This window comes from Aegilops tauschii, chromosome 4 (assembly GCF_002575655.3).
Source record: "Aegilops tauschii subsp. strangulata cultivar AL8/78 chromosome 4, Aet v6.0, whole genome shotgun sequence".
NCBI classification, from domain to species: Eukaryota; Viridiplantae; Streptophyta; class Magnoliopsida; order Poales; family Poaceae; genus Aegilops; species Aegilops tauschii.
Genome location: NC_053038.3, coordinates 492435302 through 492458898, shown reverse-complemented (window position 1 = coordinate 492458898; position 23597 = coordinate 492435302). Strand labels below are relative to the sequence as shown.

Here is a 23597-nt window from a genome sequence, read left to right as displayed (position 1 = left end):
GGGACCTTTTTGGACAGTCATCATACAATGCATAGTCCCACAAACAAGTCACGTATTTGCTGATACACATCATTGATAATGTCCAAGGACTATCTTTATTCATAAACACATGATTGCCTCTAGGGCATATCTCCAATAGGGAGCAAGCATGGAGGTCACACTATGGACTAGTATGAAGAAAGTTGATGCATGCGTACATGGGAGAGAAGAATATTATTTTATTCCACCAAATAAAAATCAGCAAACCATGGACGTTTTTGCATGGAAGGAGATTCCTTGAAGTTGCAAAATTAAAAGGAGATCACGTGGGTTTGGTAGTTACAGATGCAAGACAAAGCGACATAGGATATTTTTATTTCTACCGTGCAAGCAGAAGTACAAGGCTTATACGACGAGAAGACTCAATGCGTGGAGTTGTTTGTCCTTGCAGGAAGTAAGATGGGGTCCACCAGAACAAATCAAAGATAGATGGCCCACCGTAGTTTGAAGGTTAATTAGGCAAAATTAGCTAGGAAATCCAATCTGAGATGTAAAAGGATTGGACTCTATTATTTTATGTTTCCTTTTCCTTGGTATGGTTGTGTGCGTGCGTGAGGGGCCTTAGGCCAGGTTAGTCAACTTATTCAAAGGCATGGTGCGTCCATGTAATAGGGGGATTAGGTTATTTTGAGATGAATTAGACACCACGTGTGTTTCGGCCGTCGGCCATTATTGAGTTTAGAGAATTCTTGTCAAAATCTCTATTGGCGTGTGAGTTCCTGCGACGCGACGCGTAGGGGATTACAGGCTGATCCTATACGGTTCGTCCACGTTATTCCTTCGGGTTGAGGGGTTGGCGTGTCGTTTCCGTGGGATTTGCGAACGTCTTCGTAAACCCGCGACTTGTTCTTGCTGCGATGGAGGTTTGTGCCGCGAAAGATCGGGCCAACAACGGATCGACCCTCGTCTCAAGGTTCGCTCCTCATGAAGGTGCAAATACAGTCACATTTTACATATGCGAACATATCTACTGTCTAGTTGGTAGGCCAGCGTGGCAAGGGCCCGCTGTCAGCCACTGTAATAGTTCTTGCATGGTAGATTTGCAGAAAAGCCTACGATTTTTTTTATTGATACATTGGGCCGCTCAAAGAAAATAAATAAAACAAGGGCTGAGGTGGGTTTCAAATGGATGACCTACAGCTAAACATATCCTGTGTACAGCCAGCAGACCGACAACAATACATGTTCGTATCGCACGACTATAGTAGGGCAGCGCTAGGCGCCGGCGCATCGGCCCAAACGTTTCGGCCGGTCCCCGCGCAGCCGCACGATTAGTGTCCCCAGGACCGCACGATTCAGTGAGTATCCCCACGCGTGTCCCCTTCTTCCTCGCTTCAGATCCACCATATCCTCTGTGGTGGTTTGCGCGTAGCCCCCACCCCGCCGCTCGCTGGCTCACCGCCACCGATCGCCGGCTCACCGGGCTGCCCGCCGGCTCGCAGGCGGAGCCCGCCGTGGCCGCTCGCCCTGCTGGACAACTGCAAAAAAATATCTCTGTTTTGGCAGGTTCCAGCAAAATCAATTGCTGTTTCCAGCAAAAAAATTACGAACACAGTCTCCGCCCTTGCCACCCAGCAAAAAAATCAGCGCGAGCACCACCTCGCCGGTGGAAGCAATCCCATGAGCCAGTTCCAGCAAAGAAAAATGCAGGTTCCAGCGAAATCAATTACAGCAGAAACACTTCCGTCCCAGCAAAAAACTCAACATGCAGGTTCCAGCAAAAAATGCTGCTGGTAGAAGCAAAAACTACCGATCGTTCCAGCATCCCTGTTGCCCGGTTCCAACACGGTCACCATCCCCGCTAACCGGTTCCAGCAAAACAACCATAGCAGCAAAAAATCAGAAAAATCCACTTGTAGCAAAGGAATAGCCTGTTCCAGCAAAATTTGACACTAGTTTCAGCAAAAATAAACATAGCAGCAAAAATCCCCAAAGTCTGATTGTAGCAAAGTAACTAGCCGGTTCCAGCAAAAAAATATGCTGGTTCCAGCAAAAACCACATCGCCGGTGAGCGCGCTATAGCTCCAGCTCCAGTGGGCACGTCGTCTTGCCGGTTGCAGCAACCGCAGAGCCGGTTCCAGCAAAAATCCTGGCCGGTTCCAGCAAAAATCCCGGCCGGTCGTAGCAAAATTGTTAGCCGGTTCCAGCAAAAATACGGTGGGAGCAGATTTTGGGTGGGGTGGGTGGTAGCAAAAACATGAGCCGGTTCCAGCAAAAATTATCTTCGGTTCCAACAAAATCATAACATGGTTGTAGCAAAAAAATCGACTGAAAAAACACCGATGTCATGAAGATGGATGTAGCACAAATGCATCAAAACACCGGTAGTAACAAAAACCAAAAACGGTTGTAGCAAATTGGTTCGCCGGTTCCAGCAAAAACTAACGTGGCCACGAGCACCCTCATCCACCGTCGCGCCATGACCCCTGTGCATCGCCCCGGGTCGCAGCAGCAGGAGCGCCCCCCGTCGTGGTCGCTCGCGCTGTGGGGTGGACGTTGGGGCCGTGGGTTGGCTTTGGGTGCAGGTGTCCGGCGGCTGGCGAGGCGTAGAGTAGACGAGAGAGAGCTGGGATGTGCGTCATGGTGAATTTGGTAGTCTGAAGCAGAGGCGACTGGGGAAAAATGAAGAAAGGAGATGAGGATAAGAAAGGAGCGATGGGGAACAGCGGTGGCGTGGGGCCCATAGTGATGCGTCCTACGAGCGCGTGGAAGGGTGATGTGGGGTTGAGCGTGTGGGGCTGAGAGGATGAGTCCACACGCGGGCCACACGATCGCCCTCGATCGAATGAAGCGTACGCGACCGGCGGAGCGTTTCCGCCAGCGCCGCAGGGAAACGTTTCCCTTTATCAATAGGGACCACACAATTAAAGAAGAAATCAAACCCGAAAAACAGGATCCCACAATTCGAACCTGTGAAATTGTGGTCGCCCATGACTAAGCTAACCACCGGGCTACAATGGCACATGATGTTATAATTATATAAACACTGTTTATGTTGTTATGTATTTTGTTCAATGTAAGAAATACAAAAAAACTTAGATTCTAGTGTTGTGACCTTCCAAAAATGTCCATGTGTTACAATAAAAAGGTACGTTAATACTAGATAATATTTCAACATTGTAAAATATATATTTGTATAATTACAAACATACGTTGCATTTAAAAATGTTCATGCATTTAAGAAAATGTTCATGACATTTAAAAAAATTAATACAATGTAAAAAATGTTCACGTAGTTTAAAAATATTTTATATCATCCAAAAGTGTTTAAAATGTATTTGAAATAGGTTAAAAAACTTGTATTTGAAAAAATGTAAATTATATGTTTAGAAATATTAAATAAATATATAAATTTCTTTAGAATTTAGATGTATACCTGAAAGAGATAATGTGTATGAAAAAAATTGTCATCAAAACATATAATTGAAAAAATGTTAATAATGTATTTGGAAAGTGTATAAAAATATTTGTGTTGTATAAAAAATGTAAAATAAGTATGTAAAAGTATATATCAAAACATATATTTGAAAAAATATTAATTGCGTATTTGAAAATGCTAAACATATATAAAGAATAATGTTTAGTATGGTACCATGCATTTGTTTTTTACGGGGATGTATCATGCATGTAGCTGGCTATGCATATATAGCTATATAGTACTCCCTGTGTCCCCTTATATAAGATGTGGACAGAGGGAGTAGTACGTACGGACCCGTATGTATTTACAATATTTAAATATTATCCGACTCAAAAAATGTTTAAATATTATTTAAAATGCCGTGTACCTTTTTTTATAACGCATGAACATTTTTGTGAGGTCACAAACACTAGAATATAAGTAGTATTTCTTACATCGAACAAAAGGGATGACAAGATATAAAATGTTTAGCTCTTTGGAACATTATTTTTTTGAGTAGCGTCCAGGACTCCACGAGGTCACAGGTTCAAACTGTAATTCTTTAATTTTTCCAGTCCGTGTTAATAGGATGTAAACGGTAGTCGTACTGTTTAATCATGAAAGGTTATCTGGTCTAGTGGCTGTTCACGCGAGACTTTTAGCGGCAGGTCATGTGTACGAAACCCACCACCTTTTCTCTTACTTTACGTGAAGGGCCAGTACATGAGTAAAAAAAAATCAAATGTTTTCTGCAAATCTACAATATGAGAACTGTTACAGTGGCTGACACCGGCCCTAGCGATGTTGGCGTACCAGGTTATAGATACGTCCACGTACGTAAAATGTGACCGTATTTGCACGTCCATGCAAGTTAGCGGATAAAAACACGTATTTTGCAAGTTTGTGCATCAAACTGACCATCACGCGCAAGTTCTAAGACTTTTAGTATATTTATCTCTTTACTTTTACTCATCGAGGGTGAACGCTGAGATATAATTCAAGCATAGAAATCTACATCTGTTAGTTTAAGTGTGTCCTTTGTACTACTACGATGTGTGATAAATATTCTTTCCGTTACTCTCTAAAAAAAATATTCTTTCCGTTCAAAGATCTCTATAAAGGCTTGTATTTGGAAGGGAAACGTTTGGGACCGGGGCACCGGCCGAACCACTCGGCCGGTCGCGCGCGACCTGTGCGATCCCCTTCCATCGGCCCACAAATCGCTCGCCATTAACGCCCCACGCGGCTGCGCTGCTTCCTCTCTCTCTATTTCATCTTGCCGGTCCCTACCTCAGTTGGCCGTCGCCATTCGCCGCCTCCGCCGGCCGTCCTCATCGCCGGTTGCCACCCGCGCCGGCCGTCCCTGTCGCCGTTCGCCGTCCTCGCTCGCCGGCCCCGGCGGAAGCTGGAAGCACGTCGTGGCCTGCTGCAACCGGTGCCCAGGAGAGCTGCCATCATGGATGGCGAGCATGGTGACAGCGAGCTGCGAGGACGGCGGCGCTCGCGCTGCAGACATGGCGGAGGCATTGCAGAACCTGCCGCACGCCCTCATGCTACAACCGTTAACCAAAATGCTTCAAACCAAGATGAAAAAAGTTTCAACCAGATACATCAAAAGCTGCAAGCAGTCATTGCCATGGCGGAGTGCTACAACTGTCGACATAAAATGCTACAACCCTTGATGAAAAAGCTTCAACTCGAAACGATAGAGAAAGCATTAACCAAGGCTGCTACAAAGAAAAAAGCTGCAACCGTTGATAGAAAAGCTTCAACCGTAGATGAAAAAAGCTACAACCATTGAAAAAGAAAGTTACAACCATACATCGCATAACCAAAAAAGTTGCATCCGTTGTAGAGAAAGCTTCAATCGTATGTGCGAAATGCTTCAATCTGCGCGTGTCGCCACCGAGCCGCAATCACAGTGGATGGCTGGCGGCCGTCGTCGACACAATTTCGTGCAGCGATGAGCATCAACGGCGAGGGGCGGCGACGGAGCTACAACCGGGGAGAGCTACAAGCGTCGCCGCTGCAAGCTGCAACCGCAGATGTAGTTGTTTCATGTGTCGCGGCGACGATGAGGACGGCCGGTGAGGGTTGGAAGCGGCGACGGGGACGGGCGGCGAGGGTTGGAAGCGGCGACGGGGACGGGCGGCGAGGGATAGGAGGCGCGGCGCGGCGCAACCCGAGCGAGGGGATCGAGCCGAGGAAGAAGAAGCTGGGGGCGAGTTTTTTTTTTGCTCCAGATCCAACCGCGCGCGGCTCGCATCGAACGGCTAGAGCTGGACCGGCCGAAACTGTTCGGCCGGTGTGCCGGCGCCTAGCATCGCCCTATTTAGAAACGGAGGGAGTAGATCTGAATTTTTTATTATATAAAATAACCTGAGATACAAATTCTGTAGAATTGCTACGAAAATCCTATGACCGACCTCAGACTCGAATCAAAAACCCGAACCTAAACGCAGACCCAGGCTAAGCTCAACCCGGTAGTACTAGCCGACCACGGCACGCACCAAACCTATTAAACCCCTGTACTCCTCCGCCGCCGCCGCCGCCATTCGCCGCCGAAGGTCTGCTCCCGACCCCCCTTGCCCGCGCCCCCCGCCGCCGCCGCTCCCCCGCGCCCCGTCGAGCTCGCCAACATGCTGCAGAGCAAGTCCTTCGTCAAGAAGACGAAGCAGGGCCGCGTCGTCAAGGTCGCCGCTCGGCACCACAGCCACCGCCTCGCCGAGGCCCCGCCGAAACCCTAGCTAACCCCCTCCCCCCCGTCTGCGCAGGTGGTCCGGGAGCACTACCTCCGCGACGACATCCCCTGCGGCGCCTTCTCCTGCTCCTCCTGCGACGCGGCCGCGCGCCGCCTCAACGCCGACGCCGCCGCCATCCTCGTCGTCGACACCAACGTCGTGCTCCACCAGGTGCCCCTGCTTTTCCCGCTCCCACCTCTGGTCTTATTTAGCGTGCCTTGTAGAGGGTCGGGGGTTTCGATTGCTGATGCTCCGAGCGGTTGCTGCAGATCGATTTGTTGGAGAATCCGGCGATTGAGGATGTCGTGGTGCTGTCGGTGGTGCTGGACGAAGTGAAGAATAAGAACCTCTCCGTGTACAACAGGCTCAAGACCCTGTGCACCAACACGGCTCGGAGGTTCTTCGTGTTCACCAACGAGCACCACAGGTACGCCTGAATTCTACCATTGGTTCTCCATGGTTGTTTTGATTGATCAGTAGGTGTGAGTTTAGGCTCTGGTATATTTGCTTGCTTCCTATCCGAAGCAGAATTCGTTGAGATTTCTAGGCGATGGGGTGGTGAAATAAGCCACGTAGCTATGAAACTATAGTTTGTTACTAGAGTGAGAAAATCAAGTAAAGCTCATGGAATAAGCTACTGATATCACTCCTGCATTTGCTCAGTTTTTTTTTTGAGCTATGCATCTGTCCTGAATCTCTGGCCACATATCTTAGGGCAACTAAGTTGACTTGCAGTAAATTATTTAGACTGGGCCAAGTTGATTTTGTCTTTCCTAAAACTTTGTTCAAGTGGTGTTCACTCCCAACGGCAGTTATCTTTGGCATGTATGGCGCTTAGATCTGAACTTGAACAGTATTTGCAGATTGCATTGGCAAAATTTCTCTGCACGAATTGCACTACAAACGTGCTAGTACTTATCTGCAACTAATTCTGCTTTTGTCCCTTGAGACGTGAAAGCTGCCCAAATCAACTGGCATCTGCTTAGCATCAGCAATGTTATTCTTCCCTGTTCATATGGTTAGGATTACTCATTTACTGAAAAACATACAGGGATACTTATGTCAAGGAGATGGTTGGAGAGAGCCCAAATGATCGTAATGATAGAGGTACTGAGTTGCTTAGTTATATTTATGTACAGTTTATCTCATTTCCAGTTATTCTATGTACACTTTATGTACGCTCTGCTCTTTACTTGCCACTTCTTCTCTATTCAGCAATCCGTGTCGCTGCTCGTTGGTACCAGAGTCACCTCGGTGACAGTGCCAAAGTGCTGCTGGTCACAAATGATAGAGATAACAAACGGAAAGCTACTGAAGAAGGCCTAAATGCAGAGACAGGTGCTAGTTGGATAGTCTGTTACATGAAATTCATAGCTGAATCCTTTACAATACTGCATGAATGATTTTATGGTTGCCTCACAAACTATTTCTGGTTCCAGTTGAGTCATATGTACGATCGCTTGCGCAGCCTGGTTTGCTCGATTTGGTGGTTGTCCCAAGTAGCGGAGATGTTGCCATGGAAGATGTAGAAGATCTTAGACCATCCAAAAGGAAAATAGTTTACAATGAGGTATATACCAAGCTAGTATTAATTATGCAATTTTCATCTGCACGTTCTTGCTACAATAACCACCTAGTGTCAAATATAAATATGCTACCTTGATATTATTGCAGCATAAACCTATGTCGGAAATTACATCTGGTCTGCGCTGTGGAATTTATCATCAAGGGAAGCTTCGAGTTAATCGTTACAATCCATTTGAAGCATATGTTGGAAGTGAGAGCATTGGGGATGAGATTATTATCCGTGGGAGTTCAAATATGAACAGGTCCTTTGACGGAGATATAGTTGCTGTAGAACTCTTGCCACAGGACCAGTGGCATGATTCGAAGTCATTTATTGCTGATGATGATGGTATGTTTTTCATTTTTTGATGCATCTCATTTTTCTTATCTGATGGATGTTTCTGTTATTTCAGAAGATGATAATGAAGATGATGTCCGGTTGGTTCCAAATAGTGCTGATGATGCTCCACGAAACACAAATTCCACGCAATCAACAGTTGGATCATCAGCTGCTTCAGTCCCCAGTCGTCCAGTTGGACGTGTTGTTGGTATCATCAAGCGGAATTGGAATTCGTGAGTTCTATATGATCTGAATGATATTTATCTAATTATGATCTCCTGATATGGAAAGATGACATCAGAATATGCACAATTCATTCAGTCAATGTGAAATATTAACCCAGAAGGATATATCCTGCTCGTGTTTTTACGTCTATATGCCTGCATGCTGTATGTTGACAGCATTTCTGCCCTGCTACTTCACACATGTTGGTTTCAATATTTTGCAAAAAAAAAAGGTTTCAATATTTCAGTCATTTCTTACAATCTTTGGTTGGTTAGACCTGACATCACTATTTGTATGTTGCCAAGATTATGCTAATACTTGTTCCATCCAGCAAACTATTTAGTTTATATTGCAACTTCAGTTGTTTTTGTGTATTGATGCATAAAAATGAAATACTTGTATACTACAGGTATTGTGGATCATTGGAGCCAATGCCCATGCCTGCTGGTAGTGGGGGCGTTGCTCATGCTCTATTTGTGTCGAAAGATCGACGAATTCCTAAGATTCGGATTCAAACTAGACAACTTGGGAATCTTTTAAATAAAAGGATTATCGTTGCAGTTGATTCATGGGATGTCATGTCTCGATACCCATCAGGACACTATGTGCGGACTATAGGAGATATTGGCGATAAAGAAACTGAAACAGAGGCAAGCTTGTATACCTAATTTTTATCACATCACTTTGTAGGAGCTGTAGTCCAGCCTGTGTAATCCAGTTAGTTGCTGCATGTTAAGATGATGCATTTGATGCTAGCATGCTAACTGATATACACATAATGCAGGTTGTCCTAATAGAGAATGATATTAACACAAGACCTTTCTCTACACAAGTCCTTGCTTGTTTGCCGCCTTTGCCTTGGACATTGTCACCCGAGGATGTGGCTAATCCTAATAGGCAAGACTTGCGGCATGTGAGAGTCTTTAGTGTGGATCCACCTGGTAAGTTAATCATGATAAGTGTACCCTATTCTTTTGTAGTTGAATTGCATCCTTACCATTAAACTGCTATTTAGGTTGTAGGGATATTGATGATGCACTACATTGCACACCGCTTCCAAATGGAAATTTTGAAGTTGGAGTCCGTATCCTTTATCAGTTTACATCCTAGTACACAGTTCAAGTTTGCAATGGTTGTTAATCTTATTCTCTTCAATTTTTGAACTTGTACTTTTTGAGTTAATATTTGTCATCGTTCCTTTTTTTACTCGACAATGGCTTCATAAATTGTGAGTAGGATCTGTTGCATCTACCTGGGTTTGAGCTGATCTCATAAGTGTGCATATCATGTGATTTTGTTCTATATGCTTTTGCTTGAATAAACTCAATTCCTAAATCCTTTTGGTTGATAGACCATTACTCTTGGTGCACGGATTGCTCAATTTCAATAGGAATGCCAATTTCCAGGAATACTTTCCTCATGGAAAATGGGTTTGGGGGCATTCACAGTGGTTCATCACATAAGCTTGATTGTTAATCATAATGAAAGAACCAAATCATGTGATTTTGTTCTATATGCTTTTGCTTGGATCAAACTCAATTCCTAATTCTTTTTGGTTGATAGACCATTGCTCTTGGTGTGTGGATTTACTCAATTTCAATAGGAATGCCAATTTCCAGGAATACTTTCCCCATGAAAAATGGGTTTGGGGGCATTCACAGTGGTTCATGTACGCATTGCCAATTAGGATTAAAGATTTGGTGGTGGGGGAGTAATGAAGAGAGAGATGCAGGTTGTATCTCATACTAGATGCCACTAATTTGAGAAAAAACAATGTAGATTTAATGCTGAAGCATATGGCCAATTTAGATCGGGATTGTATCTATTCATTCGTTTAATGCATTATCTCACCAATAGATACAAACCATTGCGAATGCCCTAGCATTGCTGATGTAATAATTGGCTTTTTTTACATTTTTTGTTATGCTAGTCCTTGTTTCCGGTGGTCAAACTATTTTATCTCTGATCTTGACCTTGGGTAATGAAAGCTATATGTTGTCGGCAGGAGATATATGGGATGCGTTTCTTTCCCATTTTGTTCTATGCTGTTGCTATTGATGTGGAGATTTTGCAGTTCTTGACTTGGACTGACCAGATATTGCTGATGTCACTAATTTTGTCCATCCTGGTACCCCTCTTGATGAGGAGGCCTCTCAAAGGGCAACTTCTGTTTATCTTGTTGGACAACGAATTGACATGCTACCGAAGCCTCTAACTGAAGGTATCGTTTTCATTTATATGGCATGCACACCGAATTACTGATTACTGAATCAACTGCTTACCGAAGCATTGCATTGAATTTGATAATACTCACGTTAATTTTAGTATGTATGAGCAGAAGTGACTCATTGTTTTTCCAATTTTTGTTGTTTTTTAGATGTTTGTTCTCTTCGTGCTGATGTTGAGAGGCTGGCATTCTCCGTCATTTGGGTGAGCCTAATTGTGAAATTGTGTTTTTATGATGTTGATTTGTCTGATGTACGGGGATATTTAAATGTGGCCATTAGGTTTTTGCTCTTGTTGAAAAAGGTTTGTTGTGTGGAGGCTGCCCATAGTCCCTGTGTCCTACTAGCTCTATGACCCCCGAGTCCACAATACTATTCAAGCTCAGATGCAATGAATTATTTTGCACAACTTTCACCAAGCTTTTTCACTAGTGATTTGGGTCATTTGTCAATACACCCTAGCCTTTTAGTTTTATATACAATTTGTTCTTGCAATTCATGCGTAATTTGCTGTATATGCCATTTTCCTCAAAGAAATATCTTCTCTGAGACTCTTGAGTGCAGAGTACGATGTGCTTAGAAACTTACTAATGTGTTAGATCCAAGTCATACAATATGCCTACATGTTGGATTAGGGCAATAGCTTGACATGCCATTTTCCTCAAAGAAAAATCTTCTCTGAGACTCTTGAGTGCAGAGTACGGTGTGCTTAGAAACTTACTAACTTGTTAGATCCAAGTCATACAACATGCCTGCATGTTGGATTAGGGCAATAGCCTGGCATTTTTTATCCTGTGGTATCGCGAACAGAGTATTATCGTCATCTGCCTTTGGCATTTCTTCTGTTCATCCTCGTGCGTCTTGAAGTGATTACATCTGTCTCTTTAAATGAGTATGCTAATTCATGTATCCTGGCACTTTGAATTTTTTGAATGTTCTGTGTACAGGAAATGACACCTGATGCTGATATCATATCTTCAAGATACACAAAGAGTGTTATCAAGTCTTGTGCTGCAATGTCTTATGTAGAAGCCCAAGCAAGAATGGATGACAGGTGCTTTCTGGCATTCAGCTTGCATTACTTATATGCGGAAGTACAATTTTATGTTTGTCTAGCAGGCCAAAAACATTGTCATAAAATTGATCGTTTCATTCCTTCAAATTTCCAGCCGTTTGGCCGATCCACTGACTGTAGACTTGCGGAACTTAAATTCATTAGCAAAGGTTTGTTCTTGTGTTACCATATCTCGGTCTGCAATAAATATTCTTGTCTGAAACCATGTACTCCCTCCGTTCACAAATATAAGATGTTTAGGATATTTCAATATGGACTACATACAGACTGAAATGAGTGAACAAACACACTAAAATGCGCCTATATACATCCGAATCAGAAAAATGTCAGAACATCTTATATTTGTGAAAGGAGGTAGTACTACCTGTACTATTATTAAGCTTATGTTTTCAATGCTTATGTAGATAATGAGAAATCGACGTTGCGAAAGAGGGGCTCTGACTCTTGCTTCAGCAGAAGTCAAATTCGAAATTGACAGTGAAACTCATGATCCCCTCGACATAGGTATTCAGATTTGTAAACCTGACTCCTGTACTATTTTTGACTTATATAGTTGAAATACTTACACTCAAGTTCAACAGGAATATATCAAATTCGCGAGGCAAACCAAATGATTGAAGAGTTTATGTTGGCAGCAAATGTTTCTGTTGCTGAGAAGATTTTGCAGCACTACCCCTTGTGTTCATTGCTACGGTACACATTTGCTCTGTTCTTTCTTATTTTGTCACATTTGGATCAGATTAAGGTTATCACTCTGGCAGTGCAGCCAAGTATATCTGAACTTCTAGGAGATCCCTTTGAAAATATTTATCATGTCTTATTCATAATTGAATACACTTTTTGACCTGTTGACCTGTTCATTCAAGCTTATAGAGCTAAAGTTGCTTAGACTCAATCATTAATAAATACCCAATAGCACAGGAGAGTTCAGTCCAATGAGGTAGAATACCAAAATTATTATGTGACTGTGACGTCTCCTGATGTCACCAAGTTTCATTTGTATGATTGCTCATGAACTCATTCTCGATATTTGATACCAATATTTTCCATTTGACACATATTGGCAGCTGTGAAAAAAATACATTCAGCCGTTGACTAGTTTGTCCTTGCCAAGGAATGGTTTAAAAACTTATTTGTGACTGCCATCTTCTTACACTATTTATGCAGCAATTCAAAAGAATGTACCAGTTCTTTCCTACAGCTGCTTTATCATTTAAATTACCTTTTCTGAGCATGTTAATTTTTCTCTGATTGCCAGGCGTCATCCTAGCCCAACAAAGGAGATGCTTGAGCCATTACTCCGTACCGCCTCTTCTGTTGGCCTAAATCTGGACGTATCATCCTCAAAAGCATTAGCTGAATCACTTGATAATGCGAAGGTGAGAATGACCTGTATTATTTTACTCCACGGTGTATTCACATTTAGGTGACAGTCCTATGTAGCTGGGTAATACTCCCTCCGTTCCGAATTACTTGTCGCAGGTATGGATGTATCTAGATGTATTTTAGTTCTAGATACATCCATTTCTGCGACGAGTAATTTGGAACGGAGGGAGTATTTGTTTGGAGTGTTATCTCACCTGCCGTTAATACTTCACATGCAGAGAGATGACCCATACTTCAACAAGCTTATCCGGATTTTGGCAACTAGATGCATGACACAAGTATGATAGCAGTTTTGAAGTTCAAAATATTCTGACTTACTGATTTCAACTATCTATATAACTTATTCTTGCAATACACAGGCAGTTTACTTTTGCAGTGGAGATTTGAGCTTGTCTGAGTATTATCATTATGGGCTTGCATCTCCTCTTTACACTCATTTCACTTCTCCTATTCGCAGATATGCAGGTTAGTTTTTCTTCGCCGTTAGGTGCTTTGATGCTCATCGATATTACTGAATTCGACTGATGATTGTTGGACATAGCAAGTATTTGTGCATGTTACTCCCTCCGTAAAGAAATATAAGATTGTTTAGATCATTAAAGTAGTGATCTAAACGATCTTATATTTCTTTACAGAGGGAGTACTTTCTCCGGCTATGAGCTAATTATTTCAGTTGGAATAACTATTTTCATGCACCTTTTGTACAAAATGAAAGTTGTTTCTAATGCGTTGTATTTTCTGTAGACTAAGTTAAAATGTATAGAAGAAAGAAGAGGAGGAAACGTATGAGATTGGTTTCTGATTCTACGTCTTATCGATTGCAGATGTTGTGGTGCATAGGTTGCTAGCTGCTGCTCTAGATATTGCGAAACTTCCACCAGTCTTCCAGGATGGTCCACAACTCACAGGCATTGCTGACAGTGAGTGATCCAATGCACTACTGAAGTGGGTCTTTATATGTTTTGCAACATTTGATACTGACATTATTATCATGTCAGACTTGAATTATAGGCACAGAAATGCCCAAATGGCAAGCAGAGCATCGGTTGAGCTCCACACTCTTATATATTTCAGGACAAGGTACATTTTAATTGTCAATGGCTCTTCTATTTATATAAGTTACAGTAGATAGTATGTTCTTTAAGACGTAGTAAGAAATGTCTCAAGTCTGTTTTTGGAGTGCATATATCATCTGAGTGACCATAGTTAGGATCATTAATACTGCTCTACACTTTTAACTGTGCAGGCCCGTGGATACTGAAGCTAGAATAGTAAAGATCAAGGCAAATGGTTTCATAGTCTTCGTTCCAAAGTACGGATCCCCCCCCCCCCCCCCCCCCCCCCTTCCCCTCTCCCACCTTCTCATTTATTTGCCAAGCTAGACTAACAATGGACATCCTGGTCAGAAGTCACAAGTATAAAAAATCGCACCCCAGCAAAGACCTGGTCAGTCATCTTAAATTACATTAGTACAAACTTACTGATTGACCTGAAGTAACCAAAACTAGGATCTGCCAATTTCTATTGCATGAATTCTGAGCTTCAATCTTGTTTCTGGTCACTGTGTTCTTAGAAATCTGAGATGGCAGGTCTGCTTAAACAAATTAGTTGGCTGCTAATTGTTTGTAGTTTAATAAGTATTGAGATATTCGAGCATTTGGTTGACACACTATGGGGCATTTTGGTTCCCTAACCTTCCTCGGCGAGGCCAAAAAATAGTAGTAATGCTCATGGAGATTAGCTAGCAGGCTAGGATTTGCTTGCTTTCTGTATCTTGTAATGCACCCCAAAGTGCCATACAGAAGTTTCCCAGTTTCTAGGCGTGTAAAAACTGATACAAAATGTGGCCAGCATTTTTTATGCATGCCAAGATGATGTGGGAAATTATGGCTGGCACATTGATTTGATTGATTAGGCATCCATCCAGCTTCATTCATTGCAGTATCCTCTAAACCTGGCGGGTGGTTTGCAATCTGTTTGCACCTTCGAATATCTTATGGAATCAACAAATGGATATCCATATACTAATTTGGAGCAATAAATATTAAGTGCTACGTGGGGCCCACATGTCATGGTCATACCAGGGATAATTTAAGTTTGCAGGGAATGAACCAGACATGCCCTGTGTCATTCCTTCTTGTTCTCAATCTGGAGTTTTAATTTTTCCAAATACTTCCAAATAATAGCATCATCTGCGATGGGTATGCATTAGCCAGCGCCTTTCTTGTTCTCATTTGGTACTTTTTTGCAACAGGTTTGGCATAGAAGGGCCCATCTATCTTACGGCGAAGGGAGACAAAGGGGCTGACTGGGTAGTAGACGAGGTGCACCAGAAAGTAACCAAGCCTGGAACAAACATAAGCTATGCTGTGTTGCAGAGTGTTATGATCCATATGGAAGTAGTGGAGCCTCAGCCCCACCGCCCCAAGCTGCAGCTCACCCTGATATGAACAACAAATGTACAATTGAATTGTAACATTAGCGCATTCACCCTTTTTCCGCTTCCACATTGTACTAGGGTCCATTCTTTAATTCAACAAACATATGTGATTTTATGATATTGTCAAATCAGCCTGGAGTAGCTCTTCACAGAGTTGCTCATCTCTGGGCATATCTCTTATTTGGGTTGTCACTTGACAATGCTTGAAACACACTGTGCAAATGTGCCGATGCAAAATTTTCTTGCTGAAGAGATCCTCAGGACACGAGTGACATGAACACCGTCGACCAGAGCGTGAGAGCCAGGGCTGCAACCAGGTGCGTCCATAGGAAGACGATGGAGCACTCCTCTTCCCCAACATCAAACAGCTGGGCTATCGTCCCTGCAACAGAGGAGGAGCCAACACCTCAGAACGCGACACCCTACATCACCCATCACTAGAACACGCTACAATAGTAAGTCGGCATATACCGATGCTCATGGCTGGGGGAACCGTGGACTGCAGCAGGAGAACGTAGCGGTACAGGGGCGATCTCGGAAGGAACCCGAGCTCGCTGGCTGCCTTCACCACCCCAATTCCGCAGGCCGGGAGGATGACGAAGCGTATCACGGTGATCGATATGACTACAAGAGGCTTCATCGTCGTCCTGCCTCTCCCTGGTCGTTGCAAAAATTTGATATAAACATGAACATGGAGGGCATGCTGCCAGGAAGTCCATGGCAGGTAATGAACGAACTGTACCTTTTGTGAGGTTTCCGCCGAGTATGAGGACGGTGCATGGTATCGCAGCATCTCTGCTCCCAAGTTTGTGGTTTCATCCAAGAGAAGGTCAGCAGCAGATGGATATCAAGATGCAAGATCCAAGACAAGTGCTGCTGTATATCTGGACTTACGCTAGTAACTTTGCAGTATCTTGGACTACTCGGAGAGGGCCGTCTTCCTCGGTAACGAGTGGTCTCAGCTTGTCGATTGCGCCCACGGTAAACCCTACGAGCTGCAGAGCAGAGCGGTAGCAATTAGATCTGAATTCCAGAGCTCATTTGCATGATCACTGTGGTGCAAAGCAGAGTCACATACCGCGGCAACACTGGGAGGTGACCACAGTTCATTCAGTATCTCTACCAGCAGTTCCTTTGCTCTTCTTAAGTAGTGCAGGAAGCTACCAGCAACACCGTTGGAAGGGATGCTAGAACTGACCTACAGCCCGAATTCAGAAAATGTAAGGTTTGTTCATCACTCCCACAGTTTAATCTTTTCAAGGCAATGAAAGAGTTTGCTACTACTTACCGGGTCGCTCTCTACATCCTCATGAAGAAATTCCCCAGACGACAGGGGAAGAAAAGCCGCATGATTGCCGTTTTCGGCTTCTCCCGAGTTTTCTTCTTTCGTTAAGTTAGTTGAAGGATCACCGCATTTCTTGTATAGCTGAGCAGATCTCTTCATGACGCTGTAGCTATGAGTCCAGATAAAGAAATTCCCTAGCTGCATGAAACGTTTCTGAATCCAAAATGTACCATGGTAGTCCTGACAGAGGAGTTAATTAGGCGCGGCGACGAGCTTACCGCCATGGACAGCGAGACGTAGGAGAGGCCGAGAGATTTGCAGGTGTCGGCATCACCAAAGGGGCTGTCCTCCTCATTGCAAATCGCCGGGACAATCATCAGAGGAATGGTCCCCCAGTTACCTGAAAATGTACATGTATATTTGATAGCACATAAAAGGCTTGGTTAGAAAGGTTTGCTTATCTGAAAACTGAAGAAATAGATTCGCCATTTATTCAGTGTGAGTGGTGACGTGCCTGCTGAGCTGCAAGCAATGATCAGCCCCTGAAGATGTGCTCCTGGCTTCAGGGCCTTGACGGCCAGCCACCCTAGAGCTGCTCCGATGAGGAATATGATGCCCATGTTCACTGGCATGAACCACCTTAACTCGTCATCAACTTCAGAAATGAGCAATCAAATAGGCAGCACAATTTTCATTAACCAATGTAAGTATTCTACTAGTGGTAGATAATTCGATCGAACCAGGAAATGATGTCCTTAAGCGTGACGGTGCCTGCCAAGCTCGAGAAGACGAGCGACGGGACGAACACGATGTAAACAACCTGCAGAATGAAGCAAACAAATGGATTGAAATCACTGTTATGTCTTGTAAACCTCTAACTGACGCCATGCGAGATGACCTTGTTTATGTGCCTCCGAGCATCGGAGGTGAGGACGTCGAAGCGGCTGGACGCGAGGCAGGCTCCGAGGCCGCCGGCGAGGAGGACCTGCCGGACGGGCAGCCATGCCACGGCCAGCAGAGACCAGAACCTCATCTGGTCCTGCAGGAGGCGACGAGAGAGAGCGAGAGAGAGTTGCAGCTGATCGGAGATCGATCTGGTGCGAACGGCTTTGAAGAACTGGCCGAAGAGCCCAAGCCGCTGTGCTGTGCTGCCCATGCAGCGGCGCGACCGCTTTGTTGGCTGCTGTGGACGCACACGTTTCTGCTCATCAGGCCACGCGTGTCAATCGAAACCCAGCCAGCCAGCCAGATGCTTCCCGTGTGCACCTCGGCGCAGACGAAAACGACTTTTGGTTGTCCGGGAGTAAGGGGAGAAGACAAACTTCGTTCGGCTCTTCCGTCTTCGGCCTTGTTTCGTCGTTCGAATCGCAGGAACGAACCAAAAGAGAAGACGGACGGTGTGAGCCCCATCTGATCTCCCAACTTTTTTGGTGGCGTCCGGCGACAGTCATTACCACAGAGTCTCACCCATGGAAGGAGTAAAAATGGAAGAGAGAAGAGCCTCACCTACGGAAGGGATGAGAGGATTGGTATGTGTTTTTCTAGATTTCATTCACTTAAGAACATCTCTCAAGTTCAAATTACAAATCGTTTTCACGGTTGTGGTTCTCTTGTTGAGTTCTTCAAAATTAGATCTCATGTTGACGAGTCTTGACTACATTTTTTCAGATGCAAATTTTACTCCCAACTATAGTATTGTTGTACTCTTCTCAGGGATCAAACCGGGGATCATAGTGGAGGGGGCATCGACAGTAGGTGAGGGAGCGAGGCGGTGAGAGGTGAGGCTTTTTTTTTTGAGCAAGGAGGTGAGGCTTTGGTGGGAGGTGTGATCTGTGTGTTGGCTGACTCGGGTAAGTTGTGGGCCCCACCAAGATGACATGTCGTCCGTATGGCATCAAAACCGGGTTTGAGCCGTCCAGGGTTGGAAGTAGAACTGTATGGTTATTTGTCCGGTATTAGAGTTCACAATTGTAATTCGATCTTTTTTGATAAGTTCAGGGGTATTATTCACTTTACGCTTACTAAAATAAGAAACTAGAGTTTTGAGTTGCGTAGAGCCAACATAGATTTTGAAAAATATTTCTCTATACTCCGACTAGATGTTTAAGCTAAATGGAACTAACCTTACTTGACTAAAGCTTGTTAACATTGTGGCATGAATACAAATTTTTTTCAATCACATTTGGTATTATTTGCCTCCCAATAAGCTTCACTTGTTTATTGGTTAGGTAAGGCAAGGCGAGTTCTCTTGTGTTTGATTGTACCGGGTGTGGATCCTAATCTCAGGGACCAGCTTTGTGTTGTTTGCCATCTTGGCACTGTACTGGCCGCTTGACCCTTCTTCTATGGATGATGATGCATCTCTTCATAGTGTATTATAGAAAAATAAGGTATTTATTTCTTAGTCTTTGCCAAAGTTTTGGCAATCAATTTCTTTGGCAGACTATTTGTTGTTTGCCACGCTTTGACAATAAAGTATTTGAGGAATTCGCAGTTTAGCTGCTGATATATTAAGTAGGAGAAAACAAATATTTTGGCGAAGTTTGTCTATCAGCCGAACAAGATATATACATTTGATATTGTGGTGAACTATAATTCGGTTTGGTTGTACTATCTCTTGTTTTCTTCATTTTTGGGTGTTTGCCTAACTATTTGTCTAGTAGAGAATAGGATAGATTTGGCGGGTGTCGTAGCTTTATTTTGGTGTAGCCTATACACTATTCTACAAAACATACAGCGACGAGGTGAGGCTCGGGTCGATCTATTTGTCCACTTCAGAACTCTATTTGCCTACACGTAAGGTAGAGCAATCACCCTAGAATTCTCCATGCACCCATGCCTAAGAGAGACAACCATGTAGCCTAGAAACATCTGTCGAGATATTTGTGGGATGATGCAATACATACAAATGTACTACAGTTTGTCAGTCTACACCAAATTAACCGGTGAAGGTATGCAACCATTTTAGTTTTCTTGGAACAAGAGTTTTGGCTGAACTTTTTTTTGCAAGCATAAGAAAAATGTTGACTGATGTAAATTTAATTGGAAACTGCTACCTAAATTAATTACAAAATTGTAGTGAAACAAATAGGACTGTAATTTAACCTCTTGTACGGATATGTTTGGTTAATTTTGACAAGTTGCACACCAAAATACAATATTCAAGATCATAAATTGTCGAAAACGAATTTCATACAAGTAAAAAGGTTTTGCATAAAGCAACTTCCAATGCAAACTAGGCCCACCACTTCAACATTGACATAGAATGATACATATAGGCCCCGTTTGGTTTGGCTTCCCCCCTGCAATTTGGCTGCTCAAAGCTATATCCTAACCAAATAGGGAAAATCAACGGGAGCTCGTATAAGGTGCCCTCTGTGCCGTGGAACCAACTGGCGCTCACTGTAGCGCTCAGTTCGGCCGGCCCATGAAAACGCGAGCTAACCCCGCACAAAAACAACGCAAATTTTTTGTGTCATCCAGGATTCGAACTGACGCAATTGGTATCTCGCACAATCTCACACAAGTTGTGCTAACCACTTGAGCAACTCAATTGCGTTGAGTGGAAACAACGCTAACAATAGAAGAACTACTCTGGATGTGTTATTCATATTGTATCACTTAGATTTTGGAAATATTGTGAATTTTAAAAAGTTCATCATTTATGAATAAAAACTTCATCGATTTTGAAAAAAGTTCACAATTTTTTTTTAAAAGGTTCATTTTCGAAAAAAGTTCGTTTCATTTTGTAAAAAGTTCACCGATTTTTAGAAACAGTACAAAAAAATTGAAAAAGTTCACCGACTTTGAAAAAGTTCGTCGATTTTGTAAAAAGTTCATTGATTTTAAAAAAATATTATTCAATTTCATAAAAAGTTCATGGAATTTTGAAAAAAGTTCATTGGTTTTGAAAAAAGTTTTCATGGATTTTGAAAAAAGTTCATTCAACTTTGAAAAAAGTTCATCAATTTTAAAAAAGTGCATCAATTTTTAAAAAGGTTCATTCAATTTAGAAAAGAAAGGAAAAAGAAAAACAAACAAAACCGTTCCAATAAAAAAGGAACAAGAAAAAATAAAAAAGAAGAAAGATGAAAATAGGTAAAAATATCGAATTGAACACGTGAGGTGTTGGTGGTGGGGTGGTTAGCGTGTTAGAGGAGGAGGTCGCCTGTTCAAAACTCACCAGCAGCGCACAGTTTTTTGGCGTAAAAAAAAAGATGGGCCGGCCCAGCGTGGAGGAAAGGGTGTGTGCCCGTTTGTGAAAAAGGAAAGTACGGGCACTTAAGGAGCCGTTTAGGATTTGCCAAAATCAACAACGTGCTTGCGATGGAATCGAACAAAAAACGCAGGTACCTAGGAAAGCAACCGACGAGGTGCTTCCGCGACTACAAATGGGTGTCCTCCCTTTTTTCCCAAGACTTGTGACGAAATTACCCACCTTTGCCACCATCAAAAACCAATCGGTACCACAGTCCCGACCCCACAAGTGACAAACCTCAGCCCCCTTTCCCCGAGCCATGAGCTCTCGCAATTTCTTCTAGGGTTCCTTGTACGTCACCGACCAACAAGTGGACATCGGCACGCTCCCACGTTGCCACCCGCAGGATGACACAAGACTGATGTACGCCGAATCCACCCCTCATCCACTGCATCACCCCGACTACCTCTTATCCGCTCTGCGGTCAGCCACATCTTTGATCGCCGACTGTCATCGCATGGGATCGACGAGCTGGCAAAGGAGCTCTACCCTAGCAACACCGTCTCTCCATCTCTGGTCTATCCCTCGTTCTCTCTGTCTTGGTGGCTGGACCATGACGAGCCACCTATAGCACTTCGACTGTGAGGTAAAAATCAACTTATGTGATATACAAGCCCTTGTAGCATAAATACTTCGTGTTCTAGATTGTCGATGATGTAAAAATGAGGCACCACAACAACCGTTTTGATGGGCTGGGTAGTGCTAGATTAGTTTTATAGGTTCATATGGGTTGCATAAATCTATGTGTTTTTTTTAACGTCTACGTGTGTTGAACATGCATTATTTACTTGTTACATGGTCATACATAGCTTGTGTGTGAGTCCTAACACATGCATTGCTTCTTGGTTATGGCAGCAATATATGCAAGTGTTTGTTAAGTTACCTTATATGAGTAAAGTTTATGTTGTGGAATAGATGGATAAGGAAAATGCAAATTGGGATGCGCATCACATAACATTTTTTGTGAGATATGCAAAGACGAGGTGGAAAAAAGGTAATAGGCCAAAGGGATGTTTGAACTGTAGAGGATACAAACATCTTGAAGAGAAGTTCTTTGATAGTACCGGAAAAACATGTTCGAAGTCTCAATTTCAAAACAAAATGAGACATGTTGAAGAGACAATATATACAATTCATGGTGTTAGAAAATGCGGCCACTGGGCTATGTTGGGATGGTGCGAAGAAAACGATCATTCGGAGTGCTCAAAGCTAAATGGCGCATCTTGAAGGTTGTACCTAGTTTCAAGCCTCGTAGACAAAAAAAGATCATTATCGCTTGTATGTCATGACACAACTACATTCGTGAGACCACGTTTCCCGATGAGGAGTTTGACGAATGTTATGAAGATGAGGATTATGTTCCTGATGAGGACTTATGAGTACAACCACTCCAAGGAGATGTGTTCCGGCGAGACATCATCGACATGAACGGATTCCGTGAAAGAATTGCTAACTCCTTGATGAGCTCAATTGAATCACAGAGTTCTTTCATCCGCTCATGGACGAACTACTATTCTATTTTGTGATATGTGTAGAAGTATTTATAAAATTTTGTGCCACTCCTAGTTATCTATTTGCTGAGCTTTGGCTTAAAAAAATGCAAACGTTCTAATGTTGTGATGTATTGATCAAAGATACAATATTTGGGTTGGATTGCTAGTTAATTCTGTGATAAGTTGTTTGCTATTTTCATTTGTGTGCTACATATTGATCAATATATAAAAAAATGCAACTCTTTCTCCATGTCAAAATGTCATGTTGATCATAAGAGTCGGACAATTATTTAATTAGGTTTTTATTACTGCTCTAAATCAACCTATAATGACGTTATTATCATTAAATAATGTGCAACCAATCTCTCAGCTCTTAGGGGTATTTCAGACATTTATCTCCACAACCACAACTCATACAACTAGTTAGCCAAATGGCTTGCATCTTTCCCACAACATATAGTTTGTAGCTGTTTTTCTACACCAGATTTTTTGCAGCCGCTTTCAGAAAATCCACAACCCAACCAAACACCACCATAGTTTGTTGACTATCTGCATGATGCATCGATAAATGATAAAAATCTTCCGCCTCTTTTTGCTGAACCGGGTCTTTTTTCAACTGTCAAACTAAAACTTACTGTCCTGTACCATGGCGACGCTTGTGCTGCGAAACTTGAAGCATTGTTCAGATCATGAAGGAGCTAGTAATAGTTGGTAATAAATTTGGGCATTCGGTATAAACCAAATATTTAGTTAGTATAATTCTGTTTATTTACAAAATTGGCTAGTGAACAGTGCTAACCGAGAATGATCTAAAACACCAAACCAAAAATTTAGTTGACCTATCAATTTGGCACGGTTTCTGATTGACACATAACCAACATATTCTTCACCAGTCACACCCTACCGAGTTATCTTCTCTCTTCAATTTGGCAAGTTGGGCTTGGACCTTCCATGCAGGCCCACCTGAGGGGCGGCCTTGGAAGGTTGGTTGCAGGCAAGTCATAGTGATCGCTCATGTCGGGGCGTCTGCCTCGCTCGATTACAAGTGTGGTGTGCGTCGACCCAACACTACGGATCGCCTTCCTTCTCGCTCGATGCTAAAGTAGTGTAGCTACGATTTCTCTTTT

General features: G+C 43.1%; 3 protein-coding genes across 3 annotated transcripts in view; 2 read left to right on the top strand and 1 right to left on the bottom strand.

The window, feature by feature from the left end:
* The window catches only part of LOC109783813 (protein MLO), an 86978-nt gene that overhangs the window by 31732 nt on the left and 31649 nt on the right, over positions 1–23597 (top strand). The window lies entirely within an intron of this gene.
* Positions 5908–15643, top strand: LOC109783815 (exosome complex exonuclease RRP44 homolog A). The gene is made up of 24 exons (XM_020342415.3): positions 5908–6129; positions 6211–6348; positions 6447–6604; positions 7229–7284; positions 7393–7515; positions 7617–7747; positions 7852–8092; positions 8157–8316; positions 8718–8958; positions 9093–9249; positions 9324–9392; positions 10404–10529; positions 10686–10738; positions 11481–11587; positions 11703–11757; positions 12013–12112; positions 12190–12301; positions 12867–12987; positions 13213–13272; positions 13354–13459; positions 13819–13914; positions 13993–14074; positions 14241–14306; positions 15249–15643. Exons 1-24 carry the CDS (start codon positions 6076–6078, stop codon positions 15442–15444), a joined length of 2808 nt encoding a protein of 935 aa, XP_020198004.1. The 5' UTR covers positions 5908–6075; the 3' UTR covers positions 15445–15643.
* Positions 15545–17890, bottom strand: LOC109783810 (protein PIN-LIKES 5-like). Its single transcript, XM_020342410.4, has 10 exons — positions 17618–17890; positions 17460–17539; positions 17234–17358; positions 16998–17119; positions 16723–16917; positions 16513–16632; positions 16329–16429; positions 16177–16229; positions 15906–16091; positions 15545–15816 (listed from the first exon to the last, which is right to left on the bottom strand). Exons 1-10 carry the CDS (start codon positions 17873–17875, stop codon positions 15692–15694), a joined length of 1365 nt encoding a protein of 454 aa, XP_020197999.2. The 5' UTR covers positions 17876–17890; the 3' UTR covers positions 15545–15691.